Below are 26,768 nucleotides of genomic sequence, written 5' to 3'. Positions count from 1 at the left end.
ATTTCTGCTGCAAACAAATATTTCAATAGTTACGGCCAGGTTTTTCAATCAAATACCCCTATGTTCGTCGTTCTACTCATGAGTCTCTCATTTGACTTTTATTATCACCGGATAGATGCTGTGCGGTATTGGGTCTAGCAAAATTCTACGTTTGTCTATAAGGGAGGCGATTTTTTGCAAAAGTCGATATAGACTTTGATTTTTTGTCCTTCTCGTATTAGGACTAATTATAATTATGGACTTTTGGAAAGTGCTAGTCAACATATATAGTATACTAGTCGATTTAGCTAGATGTGTTTATGCGGACACTTCGAATCCCCGTGATTTATTTTTTGGTTAAAGCAACAATGCGACACGTTGTTGTTTCTTGTTATTTATTTGAGTAGCAACTATGGGCGATCTCTTATGCTTATGCAATGCGACACATTGTTGTTTCTTGTTATATGTTTGATCTCATGCAAAATGTCTAGGAAAAACACAAAATGAGGGTTGTAAAAACGATCTCCCAAAATGCTTTTCCAAGGAAGATGTTGACGGTAAAAATCCAACAGTAGCGAAATAACATCTGGTACACCATTAAGAAATCGTTATTTAGCATGCATGTACAAATCAATGAATCATTATTAGTTCAAAATTGCCAATTAAGCATTAACGCAAAACTGTTAAGCATTAAAACCACCATGTTAAAAAGAAAAAGCCCAAGCACAGAGAACAGACGTCCAACTTCAGCATTCAAATTGTGTAAAATCTCTAACGGTTTCGAAGGTAGTTTGGATATCTAAACCAGGTGCGCTACTGTCGTCATGTTTTTTGTGGCTGAGTGCGACAGAATTGACAGCGGTTATTTCTATACCCAGTCAAACTAGTCCGGAACCGATTCGGACTTCCAGCATGAATTCCAGCTCAAATGCGTCAACCGATAGAGTCGGTATCGGTTGTTTTCTTTGAGCTAGGGACCATTCATAAATTACGTAACGTTTTTAGGGGGGGGAGGGGGTACAACAAGTTGTGACATAGGGGGGAGGGGGAGTTAGCTAGATCGTTACGTAACATGTTTTCACCGAAGAAAAAAAAAAATTTCTGGGAATTTGTTACGTAATAGGGGAGGGGGGGATGGAGAAATTTGTGACAATTTGTTACATGGGGGGAGGGGGGGGTCAATTTTGGGCAATTTTTGCGTTACGTAATTTATGAATGGTCCCCTAGATTCCATGCTGAATCCATCCAGGATTTCGAACCGGTTCCGAAATCGATTTGACGGATAGTTGGGATAGGTTGGTGTGGCGGCGCTAGTGTTTTTCGTATATTAATTCAAATGTTTACACACGTTTTTTAAATATTTTTGTTCTATCATGGATGTCTGTTCTCTGTGGCCCAAGTTTGGATTATAAGTGCTTTTTTTTTTAAATTTTTGTTTAGTAATTTCGGTGGTTCAATCAGTAATGTAGTCAAACTTCTACAACAAAGTGACATGGACTTATCAGTTTGGATTTTATCGTGCAATCATTTACACAGATTTCAAAATCTTTAAATGTCTGTTAAAGTTTGCTTTTTGACCAGGGACTCTATGCAAACCGGTTCTACTATATTCATTCTCGAGAATATTCGGAATTAAGCTTAAATACTTTTCGATAATACTCTCTGGTAAATAATATGACTATTGATTATATAAGAAAAGATATAGATTTTTTGAAAGATTTGGACAGTATCGTCCCCTTAATGGAATAAATTACTTTAGATTTTCTTATTGATTTAGGAATGTTGAAATTTGTTCACGATAAGTAAAATTTATATGCATGTTTGGTTTAATAGATCTAGTATAGATAATACTAAACATTGACAGCATAATTTCAAATTGCTTCTTATAGTTTATCAATTTTGTATGCTCCAGTAGGGCTCAAAAAGTGTTTGATAGTTTAGTAAATCTGCACTGTTGGTGTAGATTTTAAGTTATTTATTGTATTGAACACACGAGTTTTGACTTTCAATTTCCTTAAATTGGTACTAATTGATACTAAGTCTACGAAGGGGAAGGGGGATCAAAAAGTGTCAAAATGCGGTCTACGTGGTTTATGAATAGTCCCTAAAGCATTCATGGAGAGCCGTTTAATATATAAACAGGTATCTAACATCTCTCTTGCAGCAACACAGGTCTGACTTGTTTTCACATACATGTGGTGTATACTTAACAACAACATTGTGGTGTCATATTACCACTATTTATTTTTCTCAAATGTGCTTGTGTTAGCACAGTGATCTGGTTTAAAACGCGCTTGCGTTTGTGCAAAATGTTTTAGCAATATTTATAAATTTTTAGTTTAAATTGCAGATATTTTTCCTTCTAAAGTAAACCATACTACAATCTGGTTTTGTGACTTATCAACCAATTACCAGCGAGCAGAACAATCAAAGGGTTCATGCACGATCATGCTATCACTATGCTTTCTTCCTGATCGACTTACCTCCACTCCAATATCACTAGGTCAAAGCGTATGCATCTTCTACATCTATTGCTGTTCTGGAAAATAAACTATACGCAGTCTAACAATTCAGTATTAGGGCACAGAAAACAGACGTCCATCTCGAGTGTTAGAGTTGTGTAAAAATTAACGGTATATTCGTTGATATATCCCGTAAAATCAATTACATTGTCTAAAGTCCGCTATTTATAATTTTCATCCGAAGTATTGCAATGAACTAATGATTAGCAAACCACTAGTAAAATTTGACATGTTCGAATTTTTTTTGTTCATATATTAGCTTGACAATATTCTACTAAATTTTACTGATATTGATCAATCAAAAAATTATGTGTGTACAATGGAGAAGTATACATAAATAAATATTTCAGAAATACCGTTCTGTTGTTGGAGATGTTCTTCTATTTTCGAGCATGAAAACGAACGCAACATTGCATCTTTTGAACCTGGCGAAAAATTGATCTCTTACTTAATATAGGGATATCGACCGAGCCTGTTTTGCATGTGCACCATTTGTGTGTGTACCAAACAGTCGTTTGAAATCTATCAAATAGGGTTCGAGAGTCAAACAAAATAATAATTCTTCCAACTTGTGAACCACTTTAGACAGCGCGTATTAAATCATTGCCCCTCTTTGTTAACGTATCGGAGCTGAATAGTGGATAGCCAGGATTTGAATTTTAAATAAGCTCCATGGGTTAACGGTGTACGTGCATTTTGTGTTTTCTTTGCGCATAACATTCTTTACTTAAAGCCGGTGTGGTTTCACTCAAAAGTCTCACCACCACACAGTATTCAGCTTTTAATATATTACAAACATCTTATCAGGGAAGAATGTACAAGAGATGATAAGAAACATTCAAAATAAGGTTTTCGAGCTGAATTCTATCCCACGAGCAAATTTTCAACATCAGCACATCAGTCCATTTACTGTGCTATTCATTCGCCATCCTGCACTCGAGCGTGCAGACTGTACCAACCTGCGTTCTGAAACAGGTTTAGTGATATTTTCGGTCGGATCTTAGTGTCAGCCATCATGAGTAGTTTGTCGCGTTTCCGTTTAATCACATTCGATGTGCATAATACGTTGCTACAAATTCGATCTGCGCCTGGTAAAAAGTATGGCGAATTGGGAGCTATGTTCGGTATAAGTAACAACAATAGCCAATTAGTGTCAAATTATGTGCAGAGTTGGTAAGTGATTTTCTTGGGCTGAAACGAGCCCACAAATCAGAGATTTCAGAGTTGATTGCATAAAAAAGTGGGCGTTTTACCAATGTATCGTATTTAAACTGTACTACTTCGGATCTTCGGACAGGTATCTGTGCCAACTAGATACAGGCAGGATAAGGTTAAACCGGATTTCTCCCAGTGAAGGTCAGCCGGAAAATGGTGGTCAATTATTCAAACATAGCGAAAAGATGTATTTTTGTAACAAATTTAATTAAAAAATAGTTGATGAAATGTAGTCGTATAATTTTTCATTCGATTTTTTTTTTCTCATTCTTTAGCATATTGAATAATCACCGCAATCTGAGAGCCTATTGCGTCTACCTTTTCGGTGTATTGCGAGAGAATCTCGGCAGTACATGTATCATTGCCAATATGTGGTGGCTGTGCTGATAGCAGTCACTATAATTAAGACTTTGAGCTTACCTATTCAGAAGTCCGAAGAAGTACTTTTTAAGACCCATAAAACTGATTCTTCTTTTTTCAACATTCCCAAACATTCTCTTTTTGGAACTAGGCGCAAGATGAACCGATTGCATCCAAACTTTGGACTGAAGACCAAAATAGGATATAAGCAGTGGTGGCAAATGATGATAGGAGGTAAGTGTGTCGCGATTGTTCCTGCAATTATATTGTAGGACAACATTACCCTAATTCATGCTATCAATTTGAACACATTCGTTGGGACAGCGCACGTGTGTTATCTCTGTTCAACGCTCATTCTCATTGGCTTTAACTTTAGGATGAAAAGATATTTTATTTTCGCCCAGCCCAAACATGAGAAACCTCATTGTTCATACTAGTTTTATTATTTTACTGGTAAGGAACGAAGCAGAGATATTGATATAAGTTTAAGCGCTTTTCTTTGATTGTAAAATACTGTGACATTCTGACCAATGAGATGAATAAGGACTCATCTATCCAAATTGACCTTCGAGATCATGCTCAGTTTGTGAATAATTATGTAATGTTGCTCCATGCTGAGTCAACAAACTAAACGATAAGATTATTTTTGCGTCTCGGCGCATGCAGAATAGCGATACAGCTGGTTATGTGTATGGTAGAGTGGGGTAAATGGCCTTTTTTGATTTTATTTTAATTGTATACTTTTCTCGACAAACATATGATTACGGCCTAAAAGCCAACTGTCAAAATCCACTTTTAATGGAAATTCCGGACAAACTGTTACTAAAGGCCCTAGTATAAAGGTACGCAAAGAGTGTGCAGAAAGTGAAGCCGAAAAAAGTCTTCCTATCCAGCAAAATTAGAATCCAACTTTGCTGCAGAGGTATCAGAGATGTATTCCAATTGTGCTCGATAGGTAGGCTTTTTTTGACTTCACTCTTTGCGCAACTGTTCTCTATAGACTGTGACCGTTACTAGCTGAACACAGTTCACAACAGTTAATGAAAGAGAAAACTTTTCTCTTTCGTTTACTACCAACATCTGTGATTGGCATGTAACGGTTTGTCCGGAATTCCCATTCAAAGTGGATTTTGACAGTTGGCTTTTAGGCCGTAATCATATGTTTGTCGAGTTTTGATGAAGTCACTAACTAGTCGATGGTTACGTGGTTTGGAAAAAAAATCATCTACTGGATACTCCATTGAAAAACATGTGATAATTGGAGTTTTATGCAATATAAGCTGTGTTAGTTTAACATATCAGAGAAGCTATTGATTAAGCATAACAAACTAGTGAAATTTATTTTGTATTTTTGCAGAACAACTTTGAGAAGAAAATTATCACTCAGTGCGTTTTAACCTCTAACCCCTATTTTCACGTAGGCATTGTTCGTTTTCAACTTCACGCACACCGTACTTTCAAATCCATGGCCGATCAGTATTTTTGATATATAAACAAGTTTGTAAAACCTTTCATAATCTGGCCACACCTTAAAACTGAATGTCTAGTATCTTCTTCTATTAATTGCATTGTCTGTTGAAGGTTTATTGTAAAAATAACAATAACAATCAGTTTAAGTTTAAAAAATTGAACACTTGTGAACGAAAATGTGATGCCTCTTAAACCCATAGTGTAGCGTGGGGTATCAGTGCACAAGGGCCAAGGCTAGTAGCAAATACAAATTTGTATTTGATAGTAGTGTTGGACATCAAGATTGATACATAGTTAGGTCACATATAAACATACGTTTTCGTCACAATAACGATTTTATTTATGAATAAAGTTGAATTTTGAGATGTTTTGATGTAATGATTCCTAACGCAGAGATTACGAATTCACGATTCGCATGTTTTTCTTTATATTCGGCATACTTGCGTTACCTTTCATGTGCCGTCTTTTTTTACGTGGGCAAATCACCACCCAATTAAAGCTCTCAATAAAAAAATTACAATTTTTTACGTTTTAAAAGGATTTCATAAAGTGAAACCACAGACCTACTAGACATAACACTCAGAACAGTCCCCTGAAAAATAACGTGATCATAATCTCAAATTTAAATTCGCTTTCTTTGAATTATACAATCTGTTTGACACATTCGTCCATTTGGCATGATGGAACCATTTCCCGGAAAAGCATTTCCCGGAATGTACTATTTCCCGGAATGTCCCATTTCCCGGAATATCATTTCTAGGAATGTACCATTTCCTGGAATACTATTTCCTGGAATGTACCATTTCCCGTACTTTTTCTCGGAAATGTGTTATACTATTGAAATTTGAAGTACTTTGAGAACATTTGCCTTTAGAACTATGTTGCTACTCAAATGTTTGTTTGGTTCCCTTCACAGTTTCTCTTTGCTCGCTGATCATGTTAATGAATTTTAAAAAAACTAATTCTTATGCATATGTTATTTTATTTGAAATCAATATCAATCGAAGGTCCAGAAAACAGCTTATGCTAAAAAGAAGGCGATATCAAAGAAGGTCGTAATTTAATTTAAAATTAATAACATTTCAAAAATATGCTGCGAAAATTTGAATCAATGAAATTCTAAAATTATTTTCATTGATTTTCTCTTGTTTCAAAGAAGTCTAATTCATATAGAAATTTTTAATACGAAGTGAATTTTAAAATACTGAAGGCGTCTTCAATGCACTATTACTGTAAGCAAATATTAGTGAGGATAAAAATCAATAAAAGTCCAAGAGTATTTTCAGAGAATGTAGATTAAAATAACATTCAACAAAAAAATCCAAAGAAGAATGCATATTTATAAGAAGGCAACATCTCAGACAGATACATTCACAATCTATAAAATTTCAAAGGTTTCAGGAATATTTATAACTAAATTTTAGGGAATGTTTATATTTTTTCGTTACCTTTTACCTAATCTTCAGGGCATTTGTAGAGTACTAGTGATTGGTTATCATAAAAATGGTGCCAACATTGTGGAAAATACTGCCTTTTCAATTTCAAAGATGGCCGCATTTCGAGGCGTTCTAAATTGATCGTACGAATTTACATCATTCTAGAGTACGGTATAAGCTTATTTTCTTTGCGCAATAAGGAGATGAATCAAGATCCCAAAAATGGGATTCATAATACGACTTATGCAGCACAAAAATATTAATTTCAAGTAATTTGTTTAGCCTTTTCAGTATCACCACGCGACGAAATCGATTCAAAATAGTAAAAGAATTGAAAATATACCATTTTAACTGAATCCACAAAATTTGCAACAAAGATCAGGCAAAATATAGGGCCTGTTAGTCAGGAATTAGACGGTCATGAATTTATTCACCCCTTCGCTACATTCGGTGGGAAAATTGGAAAGTATTTGTTACTATTTTGGTACCCATTTAATTGATTGATATCCCTTTTTATTCCTCACTCGATTTTTTCAAATTCTCCCAAGTTTCTTTTTGGTTCAAAACCAAAAGTTTCTCGTAAGCTGTTCATATAACGATCAATTTAAATAAATTTTCCTAACATCGCGGAATCGAGAAGATTAAATCTTTAAAATGACAGTTTTGCAATCTTGTCGCTATGTTGTTTTTTACCACTATAACCACCAAACATAAAAAAAATTAAAAATATTTTCAAAGTTTTCATGTTCTAAAGTAGATAAAATCTCCTAAAACACAATTAGCTGCATAGTAGGTCTTCCAAAAATAAGTGTGGTCGGTGAGGTACGAGATTTTTTATTTTCCGGGAAATGGTATTCCGCGAAATAGTTTTTCCGGGAAATGATACATTCCGGGAAATGGTTTTCCGGGAAACGGTACATTCTGGGAAACGATATTCCGGGATATGGTACATTCCGGGAAATAGTTTTCCGGGAAGTGGTATTCCGGGGAATGGTATTCCGGGCAATGACGTACAACCTACAAAACAATAATTTTATTGCATCAAGGTTATGGTGCTTTGGTAGTACATTTTCCAGTCAAAAAAACAAATTTTTTTTACAAATATATTGATAATTGGCGAGTTATGGCCTTTTCCCCAAAACCATTTTGTATTTAAGAGACTTGCGGTGATCACGATTGAAGACATGATCAAGTAAAATCCTAAAATTCATAAAATTACATTGGCATACGAGATGCTTGTACGTTAACGATTAATTGAATAATTTTTTTTCCTGTATTCGGGAACGTTTTCCCTAAACAATCGAATTAAGCTCTAAAAAACAAAAATTTATGCATAAAAAAGGAATTGTTAAGGTACGAGAAAAATGGATTACGATCAATTGAAAAAATGAAGAAAATCGGTCGGCTGTGCAATGGTAACCAACCAATTTTTGACCCCAAGAGGAAGTGACAGTTTTCTTTCAAGAACAGTAATTTTGAAGCAGACTAGAGCATGAATTGCATTACTTTCATAAAAAAACATGGGAAAGCAAATATTATTGACGTTAACATAATTTAACGTCAATAATATTTGCTTTCCCATGTTTTTTATGAAAGTAATGCAATTCATGCTCGAGTCTGCTTCAAAATTACTGTTCTTGAAAGAAAACTGTCAATGGATGTTTTATACATTGACATAAACTCGAAAATGACATTTATTTACAGCATGAATTTTTTACATTTCGGATCCTTCCACAGCAACCTTTTCAAACACTTAACATGCGTAATACCAAATCAGATAAACTAATTGAATCAATAAAAAATATTACAATTGTATATTTGAATTAAATTTGAAAATGTATCACTTCCACCGGTTGCTCTTGGCTATCGTTGAAATATGAAGCGCAATATTTTTTTACAACTATGGATTCTGTTTAATGTTAAAAATTAGCGATGAACTAATGATATTGAAACTTAATACACAACTCAAGGAATGTTATTGTTGCATGAAACCAAACAAATGCAGAGACACCAGGTAAAGCAGGAGACAAATACATTAACAGGATCCAAAATATGCAGGGGTCCAAATTAGGTTGGTTACCTTATCTGAAAGGGAATATGTGCAACGTCTTTTGTATTTAATTCCGCAGAATATACGACTACTATAAATAAAGTAAAAACGGACTTTCCGAATACATTTAAAAGAAGATGAGGAAAATGCGAAATTTGCAAGCCTATTTCAGACAGAGTCATCAAAAGGGAGCATCTAAGCGTTTCGTCACATACGGGAAGGTTATTTACACAGATCGCGCCTGTTCATTTTGTATCAGTCATCGCTCACATACCAAACGAGCAACATGTTGACTGTATTGCCCGGACGGTGCAATAAACGATAGACGCCATAGATTTCGGCTACGTTGGCAATTGAATACTCACACCAAAGTGACTCATTCAAATATGGGTAGTTTACGAATATGGGTGCGGGTGTTCATTTTAATCATTCGTTGCTCAAATGCTAAACGAGCTACATCATAGCTATATCCTAGAAAATCGATAGTATGGGTGGATGGATTTTCGGCTGTGTCACATTAACTCGCTGTTACACCTTAACTTTAGTGTCTTGAACTATCTTTCCTCACCTTACAATTACCTTGTTATTGAGCTGTTGCACATAAGCGTGTACGTAGAAAGCGCTGAGAAGTAAAATACCGTTAAGTAAATAGACGCGTATGGAAAACGCGCATTAGTTAATTAAACCGCGTAATAAATGGAATTCGTCGATTAGCTGTTGTGTTTTGATTTATCTCGGCCGTCACAACAGTTCTGGCGACGAGGATGGTGGATCCGGATAATAATGTTGCCCGTGCTGGGCGTGCTGCTGGCGTTCCGCCACCAAGTTTTACGATTGGCCCCTTCGACAAGCGGAAGCTGAAGTGGATGCGGTGGGTGGAACGGCTGGAAAATGCATTCACCATTTATGCAGTCGACGATGCAGATATGCGGAAAAGTTTATTGCTCCATCATATGGGCGCGGAAAGCTACGACATAATTTGTGACAAAATTGCGCCGGATGCGCCCCGTGATAAAACATATCAACAAATTGTTGACATTCTGGAAACATTTTTCAATCCCCGTCCGCTCGAAATCAGTGAAAAACGCCAAGGCGATAAGGATGCAGCAACACCGGAGGAGTCGGTGGATGAATACTTGGTTGCACTTCGACGGATTGCTGTTACTTGCAATTTCGGCCAGTATTTGGAGACAGCCTTCCGGAATCAACTGGTGTTCGGAATAAAAAGGAATGACATCCGAAGCCGGTTGCTAGAAAAAAGGGAGCTCACACTGCAGAGCGCTCGAGATATCGTCGTGAGTATGGAGCTGTCAAAGAAAGGTGGAGCTGAAATTGAAGGTTGCCAAGGTAAGCAGGAGGTCCACAAAGTGCAGCACCAGTCAGGTAAGCGGAATAAATCGAAGAGCAATACCATAAACGAAGGGGAAAAAAGTTTTGCTTCAAAAAGTGCTGGTGGAAATAGCATAAGTTGGTTTCGTTGCGGTGATAAGTCTCACCTTGCTAATGCTTGCAAACATAAACAAACTGAATGCAAGTTTTGTGGGCTGAAAGGGCACCTAGAAAGAGTGTGCATGAAAAAATCAGGCTCAAGACCTGGTGGTTCGCAAGCGACGGGTAAACAAAGTACATTGCAAACGAATTTCGTGGACAATTTCGAAACAAACAGTAGTGATAAAAGTCCCGATAGTCGCGAAGTGTGTTCGGTAAACTCCATTTCGGACAATGAAAAACTTTGGATGAAAGTGCGCGTAAATGGAGTGGAACTGCGTTGCGAGGTACATACGGGATCGCCTGTTACGATCATGAGTGCGGATTGCTGGAAGAAATTGCTCTCGAGAGTGAACTTGCGGAAGTGCGATACGAATCTCGTGAGTTATTGTAACACAAGTATCGGTGTGCTCGGAATAATGGACGCGTGTGTCGAATTCGGCGGGCAAAACCGCAGTTACCGTTGTACGTCGTGAAATCGGAAAAACATCCGTTAATCGGACGCGAATGGTTGATGCGTTTTTCGGTCGATTGGAACAAAATACTGCGAAAAAATGCGGTCAATGAAATAAGTAGATTTATTCCTAAAAGCAACCGAGCTACTCCGGATACTGTGCCTGACTCTTCTGTTGCGGTGAAGAAAGTGTTGCTAAAGTTTCCAAGAGTGTTCGAGGAATCAATTGGAAAAATCTCCAGTGTTCAAGCCAACCTTCCATTAAAGAAGGATGCTCGTCCCGTTTTCTTAAAGGCCCGTAAAATACCGTTCAATCTGCAGAAGGTTGTCGAAGCAGAGCTTGACAAATTAGTAGAAGAAGGAGTTTTAACGAAGGTCAACCAAAGTAACTGGGCAACTCCAATTGTGCCGGTGAAGAAATCCAACAATCGTGTGCGTATTTGCGGGGACTACAAACAAACTGTCAACCCTAACCTTGTGGTAGACAAACACCCGCTTCCCACGGTGGATGAGCTGTTCGCTTCTCTTGCTGGTGGGAAGAAATTTAGCAAAATTGATTTAGTGCAGGCATACTTGCAACTCGAAGTCGCTCCGGAAGATCGCGAAATTCTAACCCTGAGTACTCACCGAGGTTTGTACCGTCCCAGTCGCCTCATGTACGGGGTAGCGTCGGCACCTGCTATCTGGCAACGACAAATGGAGGCATTGCTGCAAGGGATCGAGGGGGTCAGTGTCTTTTTGGACGATATAAAGGTAACTGGACCCAATGATGAGACTCATTTGCGCCGATTAGAAGAGGTATTGCGTCGTCTAGATGAAAGTAATATTCGTGTAAACCGAAACAAGTGCGTGTTTTTTGCTAATGAGATAGAATACTGCGGATACTTAATTGATTGCAATGGCATTCACAAAATCCAGAAAAAGGTGGATGCTATCCAGGAGATGCGGAGGCCGGAAAACAAGGATGAAGTACGTTCGTTTGTAGGACTAATCAACTACTACGGTAGATTTTTCTGCGATTTGAGTACTGTACTCTATCCTCTAAATAATTTGCTGAAGAAAGATGTGCCGTTTAAATGGAGTAAGCAATGTGAGAAGTCCTTTCAGGTAGTAAAAAAGCAAATGCAAGCGGAAACCTGTTTCGTACATTATTCCCCCGAGTTGCCTTTGCTATTGGCTACCGATGCTTCGCCGTACGGGGTTGGAGCTATACTGAGCCACATCTATCCAGACGGGTCAGAGAGACCGATTCAATTTGCATCTCAAACGCTGAATCGTACCCAACAAGCTTATCTGCACGTGGATAAGGAGGCGTACGCGATAATATTTGGAGTCAAGAAATTTTTTCAATTTTTATATGGTCGCAAATTCGTTTTGGTGACGGACAACCAAGCAGTAACCAAAATATTTGCGGAGCACAAAGGGTTGCCAGTAATGTCCGCTTTGAGAATGCAGCATTATGCAACCTACCTGCAGTCCTTCGATTACGAAATACGATTCCGGAAATCAGTGGAACATGCCAATGCCGACGCTCTTTCACGAATACCACTGAAACTAGCGGATGCAGATAATATAATCGAAGAGTCGGACTTAGTGGAAATGCACCAGATCGAAACACTTCCACTTACTGTTGCTGAATTGGCTCAGGCAACTGCTGAGGATTCAACTGTTAAGAATTTAATCCAAGGAGTAAAGTACGGCATACTGGTCACGGGAAAGGATCGATTTGGAATTAGGTAATACTTTCATGGAAATATTTAAGAGATGGCACTGCTTCAGTGGTGGCTATGGTGAATTTAAATGTATGGGAGATATTAAAACTTGGGATTTTGGAGAAATTATAATATTGTGGTTGTAAAATGAATACACATTTGATGCAGAAAAAATATGGGAACAGTTTGTAGAAGTTTATTTAGATACTTACTTGAAAATTTTCATATAAAATCTAAAAAAAACTGTTTGCGCCCATACATTTTACTCATTGGTTTCCGCCAAAGTTGAAACTCTTTCTCTCACTACTCTCTGTTTCAGTCGTTTTGACAGCAGATTCCCTGCTCATCGCAATCGGATTGTTTTCTTTTAGAATTTAAGCGCAAATGTAACAACCGATTCGAAAACCGATTCATTCAGGATGGGTTGTTGCCTTCGGTTGGAATTCCATCATAAATCAGCCCAAATTCCAAATCTCATTCCGAATGTAATTTACTGGGATGAGGATATTTTATGGTACGGACATCTATGTGTCGTCATAAAGAAGCTCTAGTTTCATGTATATTGCCGCAAGATGTTTAAAATATGGAAAAGCGCTCCCTATCATATAACGTAAGCAGAAACGACATAAACTACTCAATTGATCAGAGCGAGTTCGCAATGCAGAAAGGCTGTCTGCTGCGTGGCATACGGGTGTATGTGCCACCTTCACTACGGAAGCGTGTTCTGGATGCGCTACACTCTACGCACTTCGGGACAACGCGAACCAAGTCGCTGGCAAGAGGATTTTGCTGGTGGATGGCCATGGACAGTGAGATCGAGGAGATGATCGCGAACTGTATCAATTGTCAGTCGGTCAGACCCGAACCCGCGAAGATGTCGTTACACTGCTGGGAGGCCCCAACTGCACCGTTCGAGAGTCCATGTGGATTTTGCGGGACCTTTCATGGATACTTACTTTTTCATTCTTGTCGATGCTTTTACGAAATGGCCGGAGGTACGGGTGTGTAGTTCTATCACTGCTGACAGCACAATCAGAATGTGTCGCGAGATTTTCAGTATTTTTGGGATTCCGTCGGTGCTCGTTACCGATCACAGTGTTCAGTTTACATCCGAACAGTTCCAACAGTTCATACGGATGAACGGCATCACACACAAGATGGGAGCACCCTATCACCCTGCAACAAATGGGCAGGCAGAGCGCTTTGTCCAGACAAGCAGAAACTGAAATCATTGAAGTGTACGAAGGCACAGCCAGAGACTAATAGACTACCAACTGACGAAGAAACAATCGAAATTCCGTGGTACACTGTGTACTAGATCTTAAGAAGTAGTAGAAGTATCACGGTCCCTTCAGTTTTGCCAACCTTAACAAACCAATCTAGTGATCCCCTTTGTATCGGGCTTGTAAAGTTGGTAGCAGGTATTATTTATTGACCGTTGCTAGGATCGTCGCCGCATGCATTTGTTGTTTACATGCAAAAATGTCTCCGTTTTTCATCTACGCAACGACACTTTCTGCCCTTTCAACCACAGACCAACTTGTAATCGTTCGGGGATTTCATGACAAATCGCAGTTTGTATGCATTTAAATTGCTGAAACTATAAGTGCGGTTGTGCCCAAGAAGTTTTTAACAACATAAAGTTCGAAAAAGAATGTGTACCATAGCGTCCGAGGCATTTCGGTGCACGAAAGATGCACCATAAACTTCGTTTTTGGATCTTATTTCTTGTAATGTTTCAGCCACTGTGTTGTTTTCTCTCCCGGGTGTAATGTCAAGCCACTGTTGTTTGAAAACTATGAAACCTTTGCGTGTTTTGCATATTACTTTAAAATATTTTGGAAAACGAAAATTGTTCAGAATTCATCAACCTTTACTTAGGGATGGTTCTAGGAAAGTTTACTAAAAATCGTTTGTGGGGTGAACGACTCGTAATTGAAAACCGTTAGATTCATAAAAAGCTCTGTTAGTTCCATTAAAAGCAGCTGCACAATTATTTTTTCACTGCTTCGTAAACAACAGATAACCCAGCAGGAAAAATAAAAACACGTAGCAAAGAAAAGCAAAGCATCCTCGATGATCAACGCGTTTTCTGTTTGACTTTTCGAGGGACCGTCTAGTACTACCTGAGTTAGTACCTCTTGAGCCACGGAAAACTCGTGAGTCCGCCGTCTCAATTAGTCTCTGGCACAGCTGAATGCTGAACTCTGCAATATACTCTTGACATACCGTAAGATGCTACATTCTGCTACGAGTCAATCTCCTGCCATGATGATGTTCGGCCGACAAATTAGATCCAGAATTGACCTGATGCTACCGAAGAACGAGACCGTTAGTGCAAAGAATTATACCGTGCGTGAAGTCAAAGACGGAGATCGTGTGCGTGTTCGAGATTTTTTGTCTGCTGAAAAGTGGAAGTTCGGAAGAATTGCTGAGAAAGTTGGTAAACTTCGATACGCTGTTCGCTTGGATGACGGGCGGTGTTGGGAGCGTCATATTGACCATATCGTTGGGGTGGGCGCGCATCTCCCGGAAACTTCATCTAATAGTACTACATCTATAAATCTGGACTACTACAGCCAGGGAATTGATGCCCCTACATCCGGAGTATCGACTGCTGACTATGCAAAATAAACTGCTCCGGTCTGTTTTCCGGAGACGCGAGCTGTTCAACGAAAGGAGCAACCTGGTCCTGATCCTGAACCAGAGCAAGGTCCCTCGAATTGCAGGACCGAAACAGTTCCACTAAGGCGTTCTACCAGGGTGGTGAAGGCTCCAACACGATTGAACATGTAAAAAAAAGATTTCTCATTGTTTGCAACGAGCTCGAAGAATTTTCTTTTACGAGAGGGAGAGATGTTACACCTTAACTTTAGTGTCTTGAACTATCTTTCCTCACCTTACAATTACCTTGTTATTGAGCTGTTGCACATAAGCGTGTACTTAGAAAGCACTGAGAAGTAAAATACCGTTAAGTAAATAGACGCGTATGGAAAACGCGCATTAGTTAATTAAACCGCGTAATAAATGGAATTCGTCGATTAGCTGTTGTGTTTTGATTTATCTCGGCCATCACAACACTCGCGCACAGTGTAACCATGTAAACTTAGCACCCGTTCTCTCGCTGTATGCAAAGTTTATCTTGCGCTCTTCATCACGTTGTGCGATTTGAAACGCTGCCTGCACACGAACTAGTATGAAATGCGGGTGGGGAGGGTTGGTTTGGATTGAGTTCAGCACTGGAGGTTTGGTCGTATGTGTGCTGCTTGTAAGTAGCGTTGGGATGATTTAACTTATTTTTCTGCTTGTGTGTGCGTTTAATTGATACGAGTGAAATTCTCATATCAATCAGGGACGGAATGCACCTCAGAGCAAATAACGAGAAGAGCAAAAACGTTCTGCACTTTTCATGCGAACCGCTCTACTCTTTTTCAATAAACCTCTTCACGCCGATATGTGCTGCTCCCACGTATAAATTCTACTCTATGGCTGTACTAATAAAAGAATAGAAAAGAAGAAGCTCTTTAGTGTGCATCTTGGTCTGACGCGCACGGAAGCAGGGAAGTCAACCAAAAAATATAAAAAACGTTCTTCCGATCAAAATTCATCTGAATTGTAGTATGATTCGCCTTCCTTCCTGATTACCAATGAGGGAAGTACACAAAAGTGGCTCTTCAAGGTGACTCTTTGTGCGAAATTGCGCATATCTTGGTGCACAGATCTTTCTCTTTTTCGTTTTAAAGTTTCGTTTTTGTGTGGCTGATCTACGCAACGCAGTTCATTTCAAAATAGCGAAAGAATTGAAATTATATGCTGTTGGCTCCAACTGCAAAGTTTAGAAAAAAAATCGGGTAAAGTAGAGGCCCTTTTGATGAGAAATCTTGGATTTATTCACTACTTGCTGATCGAAAATTGAGAAGTACTTGTTGCTATTTATTTAGTACCCATGTAATTTATTGATTATTATTATTGAGCTTTTTTTATTCCCCACACAATTGGTTTGCATCCTCTTAAGCTTTTTTCTTGGTTCAAGACCAATAGTCGTTCGACCATTCCGATCAATATTTTTCTGCTTTGAAACATTGCGGAATTGAAAAGGTTAAATCTAAAAAATGGCCGATTCGCAATCTTGTTTTTTTCGCAATTTTTGCTAATTTCCAGTGATAACCACAATACCAACATGTTTTCAGTGGTTTGGGCACCTAGGGTAATAGGCCTATTGACACAAACGCACGTTTCATATTTCGAATATACATACGTGATGTGTTTTTTTTATCACTAAGGCATCTGATAACTGAAAGGCGGATGTCATTTAGTCATTTTTGGGCGAGGAAAATGAATTATGTTACAGCAGTTTCAGTTTGTTCCAAAAAGTTACGCAGTTAATCTATAGCAATTCTTGGTAGTCAACCTAGTAGTCAACCCAAAAGTAATACCATTTGACCAAGATAAAGCACTGCTTGGTTTTTATTGTTATCACGGTTTGCAAGCATCAGTATTTTATATCAATCAAATGTCTTAGGGTACATTCAGCAGCGTGGAGTTTATTGAAGTTTAAAAGTGGAATTGTAACGAAAACAGTCACATCCCCTAGAAGAGAGTTTTGATTTATTGTCACAAACAGTTTTGTTTAGAACTTTAAAACTGGTCTATGGTCCCGTTATTTTTTTTTATCTTAAATACGTTTATTTAGGCCCAAATGCTTTAGCTTAACGAGGCCGATAATTCATGTTTGTCACATGTTAGTGGGGGAAGGGAAAGCCGTATTTAGGGGCGGCTTGCTCCCCTCTTATGTAAGTAAAGGAAAAAGGTAGGAAGTGGGATACATATTGTGTAATTGACATCGTCGTTTGCTGATTGATCATTGTGGCGGATATGCACACTTTGTTGTAGTGTTGTAGTTTCCAGCCTGTAATCGCAGGGGCGAGGGGAGGGTCGATATTTCGGATAATTATTGGCACTCTGATGCTGTCATGATGTTCTCTATATCATCTGCATGTGAGGTATGTCATGATGTTCTGGGTACACGGTTATCAAGAAGGGTATGCACCGAAGACTCGTGAAGCAATGCCATTTTGTAGATACATGGATAGGTTGGTGAGATTTTACTGTGAATGAGAGAGGGGAAAATGTATTAAACTTGGACATGAATAGTTTTCAACAAGATATAGATAAGAAAAATATAGGGGTGGTCACGGCTTGCCAGGACGTCCCGGACTGGCACATAGGGCGATCTACCTCGGGCCCGAAGGGAATCTATTAGTTGGGTATGGTCCCGTTATATTTCTTGCTGCATTTGAAACACGTTTAGAACTGTGTTTTGAATATAAAAAGAGCATTCAGCACATTCGATAGATTGGGGAAAAATATTTCGAGTCGAGTAACGACCTATGGGCACGTTCTGGAGCGGCTTTAGATTCATAATTTTGTCAGTGCTATAACATAAAGCTGAAAATTTCTTAATTAGAACTTACTGTCCCCAGCAGTAGCTTGAGTGGGTGTTGTTTTTTGTTTAAGATTCATGCCACGTGCTGTCTTAACTGTCTTAAGAGCTACTGGAGCAAAGAGCATGGTGTTATACTTGGTTTAGAATTTTGTTATGTAGCATATTGTAACAAATAGGAACAGGAGAGTAAGCTATAGCATGACGTAGCATATTTTTTACTGAAGACTATATAGTCACAGAGAACGGACATCCGTGATCGAACAAATATACTAATAAAACATGTGAAAATATTTGAATGAATTTACGTTAAACACTAGCACTACCACACCGGTCTATCCCAACTACCCGTCAAATCCGTTCCAGAACCGGTTCGAAATCCTGAAAGGATTCCAGCTCAAAGGAAACAACCGATTCCGACTCAATCGGTTGATTAATTTGAGCTGGAATCCATATTGAATCCACTCAGAAGTCCGAACCGGTTCCGGAATGGTTTGACTGGGTAGAGGTATAACCGCTGTCAATTCAGTCGAACTCAGCCACTAAAAACATAACGACAGTAGCGCACCTGGTGGAGATATCCAAACTACCTTCAAAAACGTTAGTGATTTTTACACAAGTTGAATGATGATGGACGTCTCTTCTCTGTGCCTTAAGTAATTTTGAAATACGTTTTATGTTCTGATAGCGGCTTAAGCAGCTTTTAAGTTCCATTAAAGCCTAAGGAGCTTGAAAGTTTGCTAAGAACTTTATGTGAACTTTAAAGTTTGCTTTTTAAGTATTATCTGATTTTCTAGTTGGTTGGCTTTACTTTATTCGGCATATTCAGATTTTTTTTTATTACTGTATCCTATATTAGATTCATACTAACACTCACGAACAATAATAATTGCATATTCTCTTATATACACTCACAATCTCTCCCATTCCAAACGTACAAACGCTCGTGCCTTCGTGATAACACAAACGCGGCCATAAACTCGAACATGCAATTACAATCATCTACACATATTCGAGCATCAACCCACTACTCGCGCGATCATGAATCGGTCACGTCCGGAAGTCTCTACTCAGCCTAGACTAATGCTTTAAGTTGAACCAATAAAAAATGACGCTCATATTCACTAGACAACACGTTCCATGGCGACATGACCGGGAACTCTAGTGATGTGGAGAAATTGACTCTCCATGCGAATATGCAAATGGCCACACGGTTATAAAATCGAATTTATGTACGCGAAGTTACAAGCGACAAACATGTTAACATACAAACGCTCGCGCAGTTCGCGATCACACTATTACGCGATTAGTGAACACTGCACCCTTGGACTCGAACGCTAAAACTCACACCTTTCATGCACACACCACCACAGGACTCACAATTAGATTACAAGTTTTTGTCTGGCAACCGGGATAAGTAAATCTCAAACGCAGAACTTATCATTTAAATGATGGCCTTGAATCTGCGTTGTCTGTGTTCAAGGCACCAGAGCATCGTCCGTCAGGTCAAGGATGTATGAAACCCGCTAGCTACCACCCTCGGCCCTACTTGCCTATAAAAGGATAAAAAAAGTTTTGTGCTCTTTGATTCTCCAATGGATAAACTGTTCTACACTACGGCTTCGCCACACTGCTTGATTTGCTCCAGGTTTGTCTTTTACTTGCACCACGTCTATAGCTTTTAACAACGAATCCCTGTTATATCAGATCTAGTGGATGAAGTTTCGAGTATACTTTCGTAAAAAATAGGTACATTTCCGTTCGTCTAACTGGGTCATTAAATGAGAAAAAAAATCTTTTTTTATTACATCGCTGGAATTGAAATTGATTCTCTTGGAATAAAGGTGATCTGAATAATTTAATTCAGGGTGATTCGCCATGAGATTTTTTTTATTGTAGTAAAAAAATTGAAAAATGGAGTAAATCGCGAATTGTTTATTTGTCAATCGAAAGAACATTTTTTGCCAGTAATTGTTTGAAAACAATTTCTTTTAAATGTTGACCATGTTGGCGCTTTAGGTAGTCCATTCAACTGGTCCAATTTTTGATGACGCATTCGAGCATTTCAAGTGGTATCTGGCTAATTACTCGAGTAATGTTGATTTCCAATGCTTAGGGATGTCACCGCTGCTATGTTTTCTTCACTGCGTGCTGGATGCGGTCGATTTGTTCGCTAATCATCCAATAACGAGAACTACAACGCTTTCTTTTTGGTTGTATGGCGAATAGTTGAATCAGTTGGCCGATTATGTCGACCATGCTATGGTCGGAGTGCACTAAACGCATTTTCCACAGATCGCTGATTTTCGTAATATAGTTGAATAATTTGAAGATGGTGAGCCAGTGTAAGTCGTTCTATTATGAAATGGCAAACAATACTAAACTACAATAGCATGACAGTTTGCAGTTAGTACCCGTTACCTACTAGAAAATGCCCTGTTAAAAACATCATGTTGAACCACCCTGTATATGCCAAGGTTTTAAACTAAAATTAAGGACATTTGAAGTAAAATAAGAACGCTTTCCAAAATAAGGACATGTCCTTTAAAATAACGACGGTTGGTAACCCTATAATATATATCATACTGTGTTGCGTTTCGGCTTCGCCTCATCAGAAACCAACACTAACTTATTGTCGGAATAGATTAGCGCCGGCTTGACGCAAATCCCTTAAAACTAAAACACACTTTGTGTTTCAATCGAACGACTGATCAAACGTGATGTCCCGTTCGAGCAGAAGTTCAGTTTATGCCGATGAGACACAGTGAAACCGAAACTTGTCTTGGCTTAGCAGGCCTATGCGAAAGCACTATGCTATATTTCACCCTAAGGAGGAAAATTTGGTAAAAACCAAAATTTCTCGCTAGGGTGAAAATTTGTTGGTAAAAACCAGTCTTTGTACAGGATAATATAACCTAAAATTTATCGAATGGAACGGAAACTCGATATTTATATACCAATGAACGAAAACTGGATGCAGATGCTGGAGAAATTTTCAATCGAGCGAATCAGCAAAATATCTAGAGATCATCCGCGAAGGACAGTCGTGAAGTCTTCAACACTAAAAGTACATCATTAAAGTATAGCAGAAACATAAACTTTTGATGTTTCTGCTATACTTTAATGATGTACATGTAGTTATAAATAAAGTAAATGTACCCACCTGGAAATCTCTCTCATGAAGCAGGATCGAAACAATTACAAAAATATTATTGATTAAAAATATCTGCATTTTAGCGATTGTTACATCGTGGTTCGATTTATCAAAAGCGGCAGATTGGTTGTTGTTTGTTCTCGACATTCCACACTCTTTATTATGTAGGATATTGTTGGATGCTTTTAACAGAAAGTGAGTCGCTGGCAAACGTCCAGATGTAAAGCCATGTTGATCATCACCAAGGTATTGCTGTCAGTGCGCCTTACAATGTTTCATAAGGAACAGCTCGAAAAAATTGGAGATAGCTCGCAATGAAGTTATACGATTGACGTCTCACTTAATTCCTTTTTTGCGAACTGGAAACATGTTCGCGTTTTTCTTGCAATCCATCTCAAGATGGAAATATGCCACTGGCAAGAGATGCTATTACGATGGGAATAAGCGGAGTCACCCAAACGTCGATGCGACTTTTTAAAAGTTGTGGAGGAAATCCGCCTGGTCCAGGATTGAAAAACGATTTAAACCAAGAAGAAGCTCAGCTATTAATCGTTTCATCAACATCGATAGCACCCAGATTTTGGTCCACGTCCAGAACCGGGTCGATTTGTTTATGTTGCGATGAGAATGAATCAAGCGAAGAATTGTTTTTACCTTGGAAGAGAAAAACCAGGACAAATCAAGCATTTCCCTCGAAGTCCCAGGAAAGTCTGCCAAAACCCTCTAAGAACGGTTGGTTTCAAAATCGTCCAATGAAGGACGTTCGTTGGACCAATTTGGACAACGTCCAAATAACCGTTCAACGAACGTCCATCGTTGGACCCGTGTTGAACGATTTTGAAACAATTTTTTGGACGTCTCAGTGGGAAACCAGGACATGTCCTGGGAAACCAGGACGTCTGGTCACCCTATATAACTATGTTGTGTATTCCAAAATCATTGAGACTAGAAAAACTCTAGAACCCAGTAAAGTTCAGCCGGAAATGAACTGGAATTCTGGCTGGTTCCAGTTCGTCCACGGGCTGCAGTGACACAATCGATTCTAACTAGAATCGGTTGTGTCACTGGAGCCGGAATACGAACTGGAACCAGCCAGAATTCCGGTTCATTTCCGGCTGAGCTTAACTGGGAAAGAGAACTGCGGAGACTCCATTTTGGATCGATTGGATTCGCGTTTAGCTGTCAAAAAACGGATCCAATCGAACATTGCCTATCTTTATCAAGATGGGAGAAAGGTGGGAACATTTTACACTTTTGATTGTATTAGTATTATACTTGCAAAATTAAGCATGGCGGCCGGGGCCCTTGAAGTAAACATCAACATCCGAACGAGCATCCTGATTCTTTGGCGCACGATGAAAAGTGAGAAAAGGCCGAGCTTCACTTCGGATCTATCGATTACAACACTTATGGACACTTTTTACCACGAAAAAAAACCGATTAAATTAACTTTTGCTGAACCGAAACGAAACTTATGGCAACAGAAGGGCCCGCCACGTCAACTGTTTGTGCTTTTCTACTTCATATCCTCTTGTTTTTTAGGCTTCATCAAACAACAAAAAAAAGTGACAACCGCACTCACACACAAAAAAAAAATGTGCACACCTGTATCCGTCTTGTATCTTTATAACATAGGACGTGTTGCCATACAATTACGTGGCATACGTTGCCAAAAATGCTGTTTTTCTCTCCGCAGTTCTCTTACTAGAGTTTTTCTAAGTGAGACAAGCTGGGGCGACATTATGGAACCATTTCGAATCGACTTTTTCATACAAGCTTGCATACAATAAACCTTTCGTTTCGAGATGCGCAACGCCACCCCTGTTAATTATGTCAAACTGTAGCGTGCCTGGTGGTGATAACCCTACGAATTAAAAAAGCGACGTAAGTAAACAAGAATAATGGTTTCGCACCAAATCGACATTCTTCACTAAAATTTCGTTTTTATTGCCCCATTCTCAATTCTGTGCTTCTCATAAGAATATATACACCCAGAGCAATATACGTGCATGCCGTAGCTGAAGCGATTCATTTGTGCAACAATGCCTTCTGCAATGTCCTTGAGGGATTTTATTACATACACTTTATACACAGACTAGCGAAGTGTCAAAATTTGCAGCCAAACGGACTGTCAAAAAGTGCAGCCAAACGAGCATGATGATTTTGAGAGGGGAAGTACAAGAGGAAGCCCATGCAAAGCTTATGGGAGCTTCCGTGATGCCAGTTTACATTCATGGTTGCTAGTTTTACTGTTTTTCTCTGCGCTAGTCTGTTATATAAAGTGTCTGTAGATTTTATCACATTTGCCCGAACAGGGATACCAGGTATCTTTTTCAAATGTCTTTACATTTTATAAAAAATGTCTTCATTTGTCTTCAACGGCCAGGATTCTAAATCGGTTATTGATTTTCAGTCAGATCTCTGCCAGAAGTCAGGTATCTGGATAAATTTGTCTTCAAAATGAAAATCACGTCTTCACAACATTTTAAATGTCTTCAAATTGAAGACAAATCTTCAAATCTGGCATCTCTCCCGGTCAAAAAAAATGCGGACGAACATGGTTAGGCGATTTATAGTTATGGCGTTTTCGCTTGAACCCGAAACTGAGTCAGGTTCTAACCCCAACCGCTGTCAGTTCATACATTTTGACAGCAGTTGCCCGGTCAGCGTGGCAAGCAAAAAGTTAGCAAAAGTTGAGCAAAGCGAAATTGATGCTGGCAGCGTTTCTGCGAGCATTTTGCGCGATTTGTGCGAGAATTCTGGCAACGAATTCGCTCAAATGCAACAACCGTTTTGACAGAAGCGGTTAAACCAACCGATGCTGCTCACTTTTATTCATAATCGAGCCAGAAATGTACGGCCAAGATCTCTGCACGCTTCCTGCCATATCTTTGTCAGATGTTTTGCTCGATTCGTGCTAAATTCTACCAGGTAGGAATTGCCAGAATCTTTGCACAGTTTATGTCCGAGTTATGCTAGGGTTTAGCTCGGTTCCTGTCAAAATTTGCCAGAAAACGCGAGCGAAACCGAGTTCGCCCTAGCTCAACTAACCCGACAGGATACGCGCAGAAATCTGACAGGGCTGCCAAACCAAGACTTACAGAAATCTAGCAAAGCAGTCTCTGCCAGAAAATTTGCTCACTGGGTGGGGTTACCCTCTAAGAACGGTTGGTTTCAAAATCGTCCAATGAAGGACGTTCGTTGGACCAATTTGGACAACGTCCAAATAACCGTTCAACGAACGTCCATCGTTGGACCCGTGTTGAACGATTTTGAAACAATTTTTTGGACGTCTCAGTGGGTAGAAACTGACTCAGTCCCAGTTAAACTTATTCCGGAACCGGTTCGGATTTCTGAATGGAGTCATTATGGATTCCAAATCAAATGCAACAACCGATTCCGACTCAGAATCGGTTTTTGCATTTGATTTGGAATCCATACTGACTCCATTCAGGATTCCGAATCAAATTCCGAATGGTTTGACCGGGGTTTCGCTTCAAGCAAAAACGACACGGTTAAAATAAAGTACCCAATAATGAGTATCAGAAATACCCATTTTGTTATTCAATTTCAGCTGTCATGAATTGGGTACTTTTTCGAATTTTAATCTGGGTAAAATATTACCCATTTCGATATTGGTGTGCAACAAGAAAAATGGGTAAAATATTACTCACAAATGGTTGAAAAACACTTAGCAGTTTTCTAAGTTTAGGTTTCTGGAGAAGACGACATTGCAAAGGCGGATGAAACTGTTGGTTAATGGAATGGCACAACAAGCCAGATCTAGCTACGTGATTCGTCCTGTTGCGCAGGTCGGTTAGCAAGGATCTTGAGGTACGTCTACAACACGCTTAAATATTCAAAAATATGCTATCAATTTTTATTGAAATTAAAGGGCAACAGAGCGGATTTCGATGGTAATGAAACGTGCCATCAAACACAAATTTGTATTTAGTGCCTTATCGATTCCAGTCCTGCCGCGGGTGTTATTCCGAATTTTGAAAGCGGAGTAGAAGGTCTAACTCAAGTGCAAGCTGGGACTACGTACGACGTATAGGCAGATTCAGGAAAAGCTATTATAATAATGAAATGGATAGAAGCATGATATAGAGATATTACAGGCATAACAAAGAGATATTTTTTAATTTTTTTGCAAACCGAACTAATTATTCTCCGAAATAACCATATTCTGTCTTCTGAATGTACTCAAAAGTGGGTATATTTCTACCCATTTTCAAATCGTTTAAATATATCAAACTGGGTAAATTATCACCCAGTTTTTGTCGTATACAAGTGATACCCATTATTGGGTATGCGATGCTTACTCAATAAATGAGTTTTCAAGTTTTGTCGGAGATGAGTGTTGTGATACGCATTAATGGGTACTTTATTTTAACCGTGGACATCGGACGGTTGTGTCACTGGAGCAGGAATACGGTGATATCAGATCTAGTGGATGAAGTTTCGAGTATACTTTCGTAAAAAATAGGTACATTTCCGTTCGTCTAACTGGGTCATTAAATGAGAAAAAAAATCTTTTTTTATTACATCGCTGGAATTGAAATTGATTCTCTTGGAATAAAGGTGATCTGAATAATTTAATTCAGGGTGATTCGCCATGAGATTTTTTTTATTGTAGTAAAAAAATTGAAAAATGGAGTAAATCGCGAATTGTTTATTTGTCAATCGAAAGAACATTTTTTGCCAGTAATTGTTTGAAAACAATTTCTTTTAAATGTTGACCATGTTGGCGCTTTAGGTAGTCCATTCAACTGGTCCAATTTTTGATGACGCATTCGAGCATTTCAAGTGGTATCTGGCTAATTACTCGAGTAATGTTGATTTCCAATGCTTAGGGATGTCACCGCTGCTATGTTTTCTTCACTGCGTGCTGGATGCGGTCGATTTGTTCGCTAATCATCCAATAACGAGAACTACAACGCTTTCTTTTTGGTTGTATGGCGAATAGTTGAATCAGTTGGCCGATTATGTCGACCATGCTATGGTCGGAGTGCACTAAACGCATTTTCCACAGATCGCTGATTTTCGTAATATAGTTGAATAATTTGAAGATGGTGAGCCAGTGTAAGTCGTTCTATTATGAAATGGCAAACAATACTAAACTACAATAGCATGACAGTTTGCAGTTAGTACCCGTTACCTACTAGAAAATGCCCTGTTAAAAACATCATGTTGAACCACCCTGTATATGCCAAGGTTTTAAACTAAAATTAAGGACATTTGAAGTAAAATAAGAACGCTTTCCAAAATAAGGACATGTCCTTTAAAATAACGACGGTTGGTAACCCTATAATATATATCATACTGTGTTGCGTTTCGGCTTCGCCTCATCAGAAACCAACACTAACTTATTGTCGGAATAGATTAGCGCCGGCTTGACGCAAATCCCTTAAAACTAAAACACACTTTATGTTTCAATCGAACGACTGATCAAACGTGATGTCCCGTTCGAGCAGAAGTTCAG

General features: G+C 38.8%; 1 protein-coding gene across 1 annotated transcript in view; it reads left to right on the top strand.

Moving 5' to 3' along the window:
- The first annotated feature begins 3,193 nt into the window (after positions 1–3,193).
- Positions 3,194–26,768, top strand: part of LOC131689175 (rhythmically expressed gene 2 protein-like) — a 54,621-nt gene continuing 31,046 nt past the window's right edge. The window contains exons 1-2 of the mRNA XM_058974081.1: positions 3,194–3,674; positions 4,228–4,310. Coding sequence (XP_058830064.1) covers positions 3,517–3,674; positions 4,228–4,310 — 241 coding nt within the window. The 5' untranslated portion in view covers positions 3,194–3,516. The remainder of the gene's footprint in view (positions 3,675–4,227; positions 4,311–26,768) is intronic.

The sequence above is a fragment of the Topomyia yanbarensis genome, chromosome 3, assembly GCF_030247195.1.
Source record: "Topomyia yanbarensis strain Yona2022 chromosome 3, ASM3024719v1, whole genome shotgun sequence".
NCBI lineage: Eukaryota > Metazoa > Arthropoda > Insecta > Diptera > Culicidae > Topomyia > Topomyia yanbarensis.
Note: the sequence above shows the minus strand (reverse complement) of the source record. Positions and strands in the feature narration are given on the sequence as shown.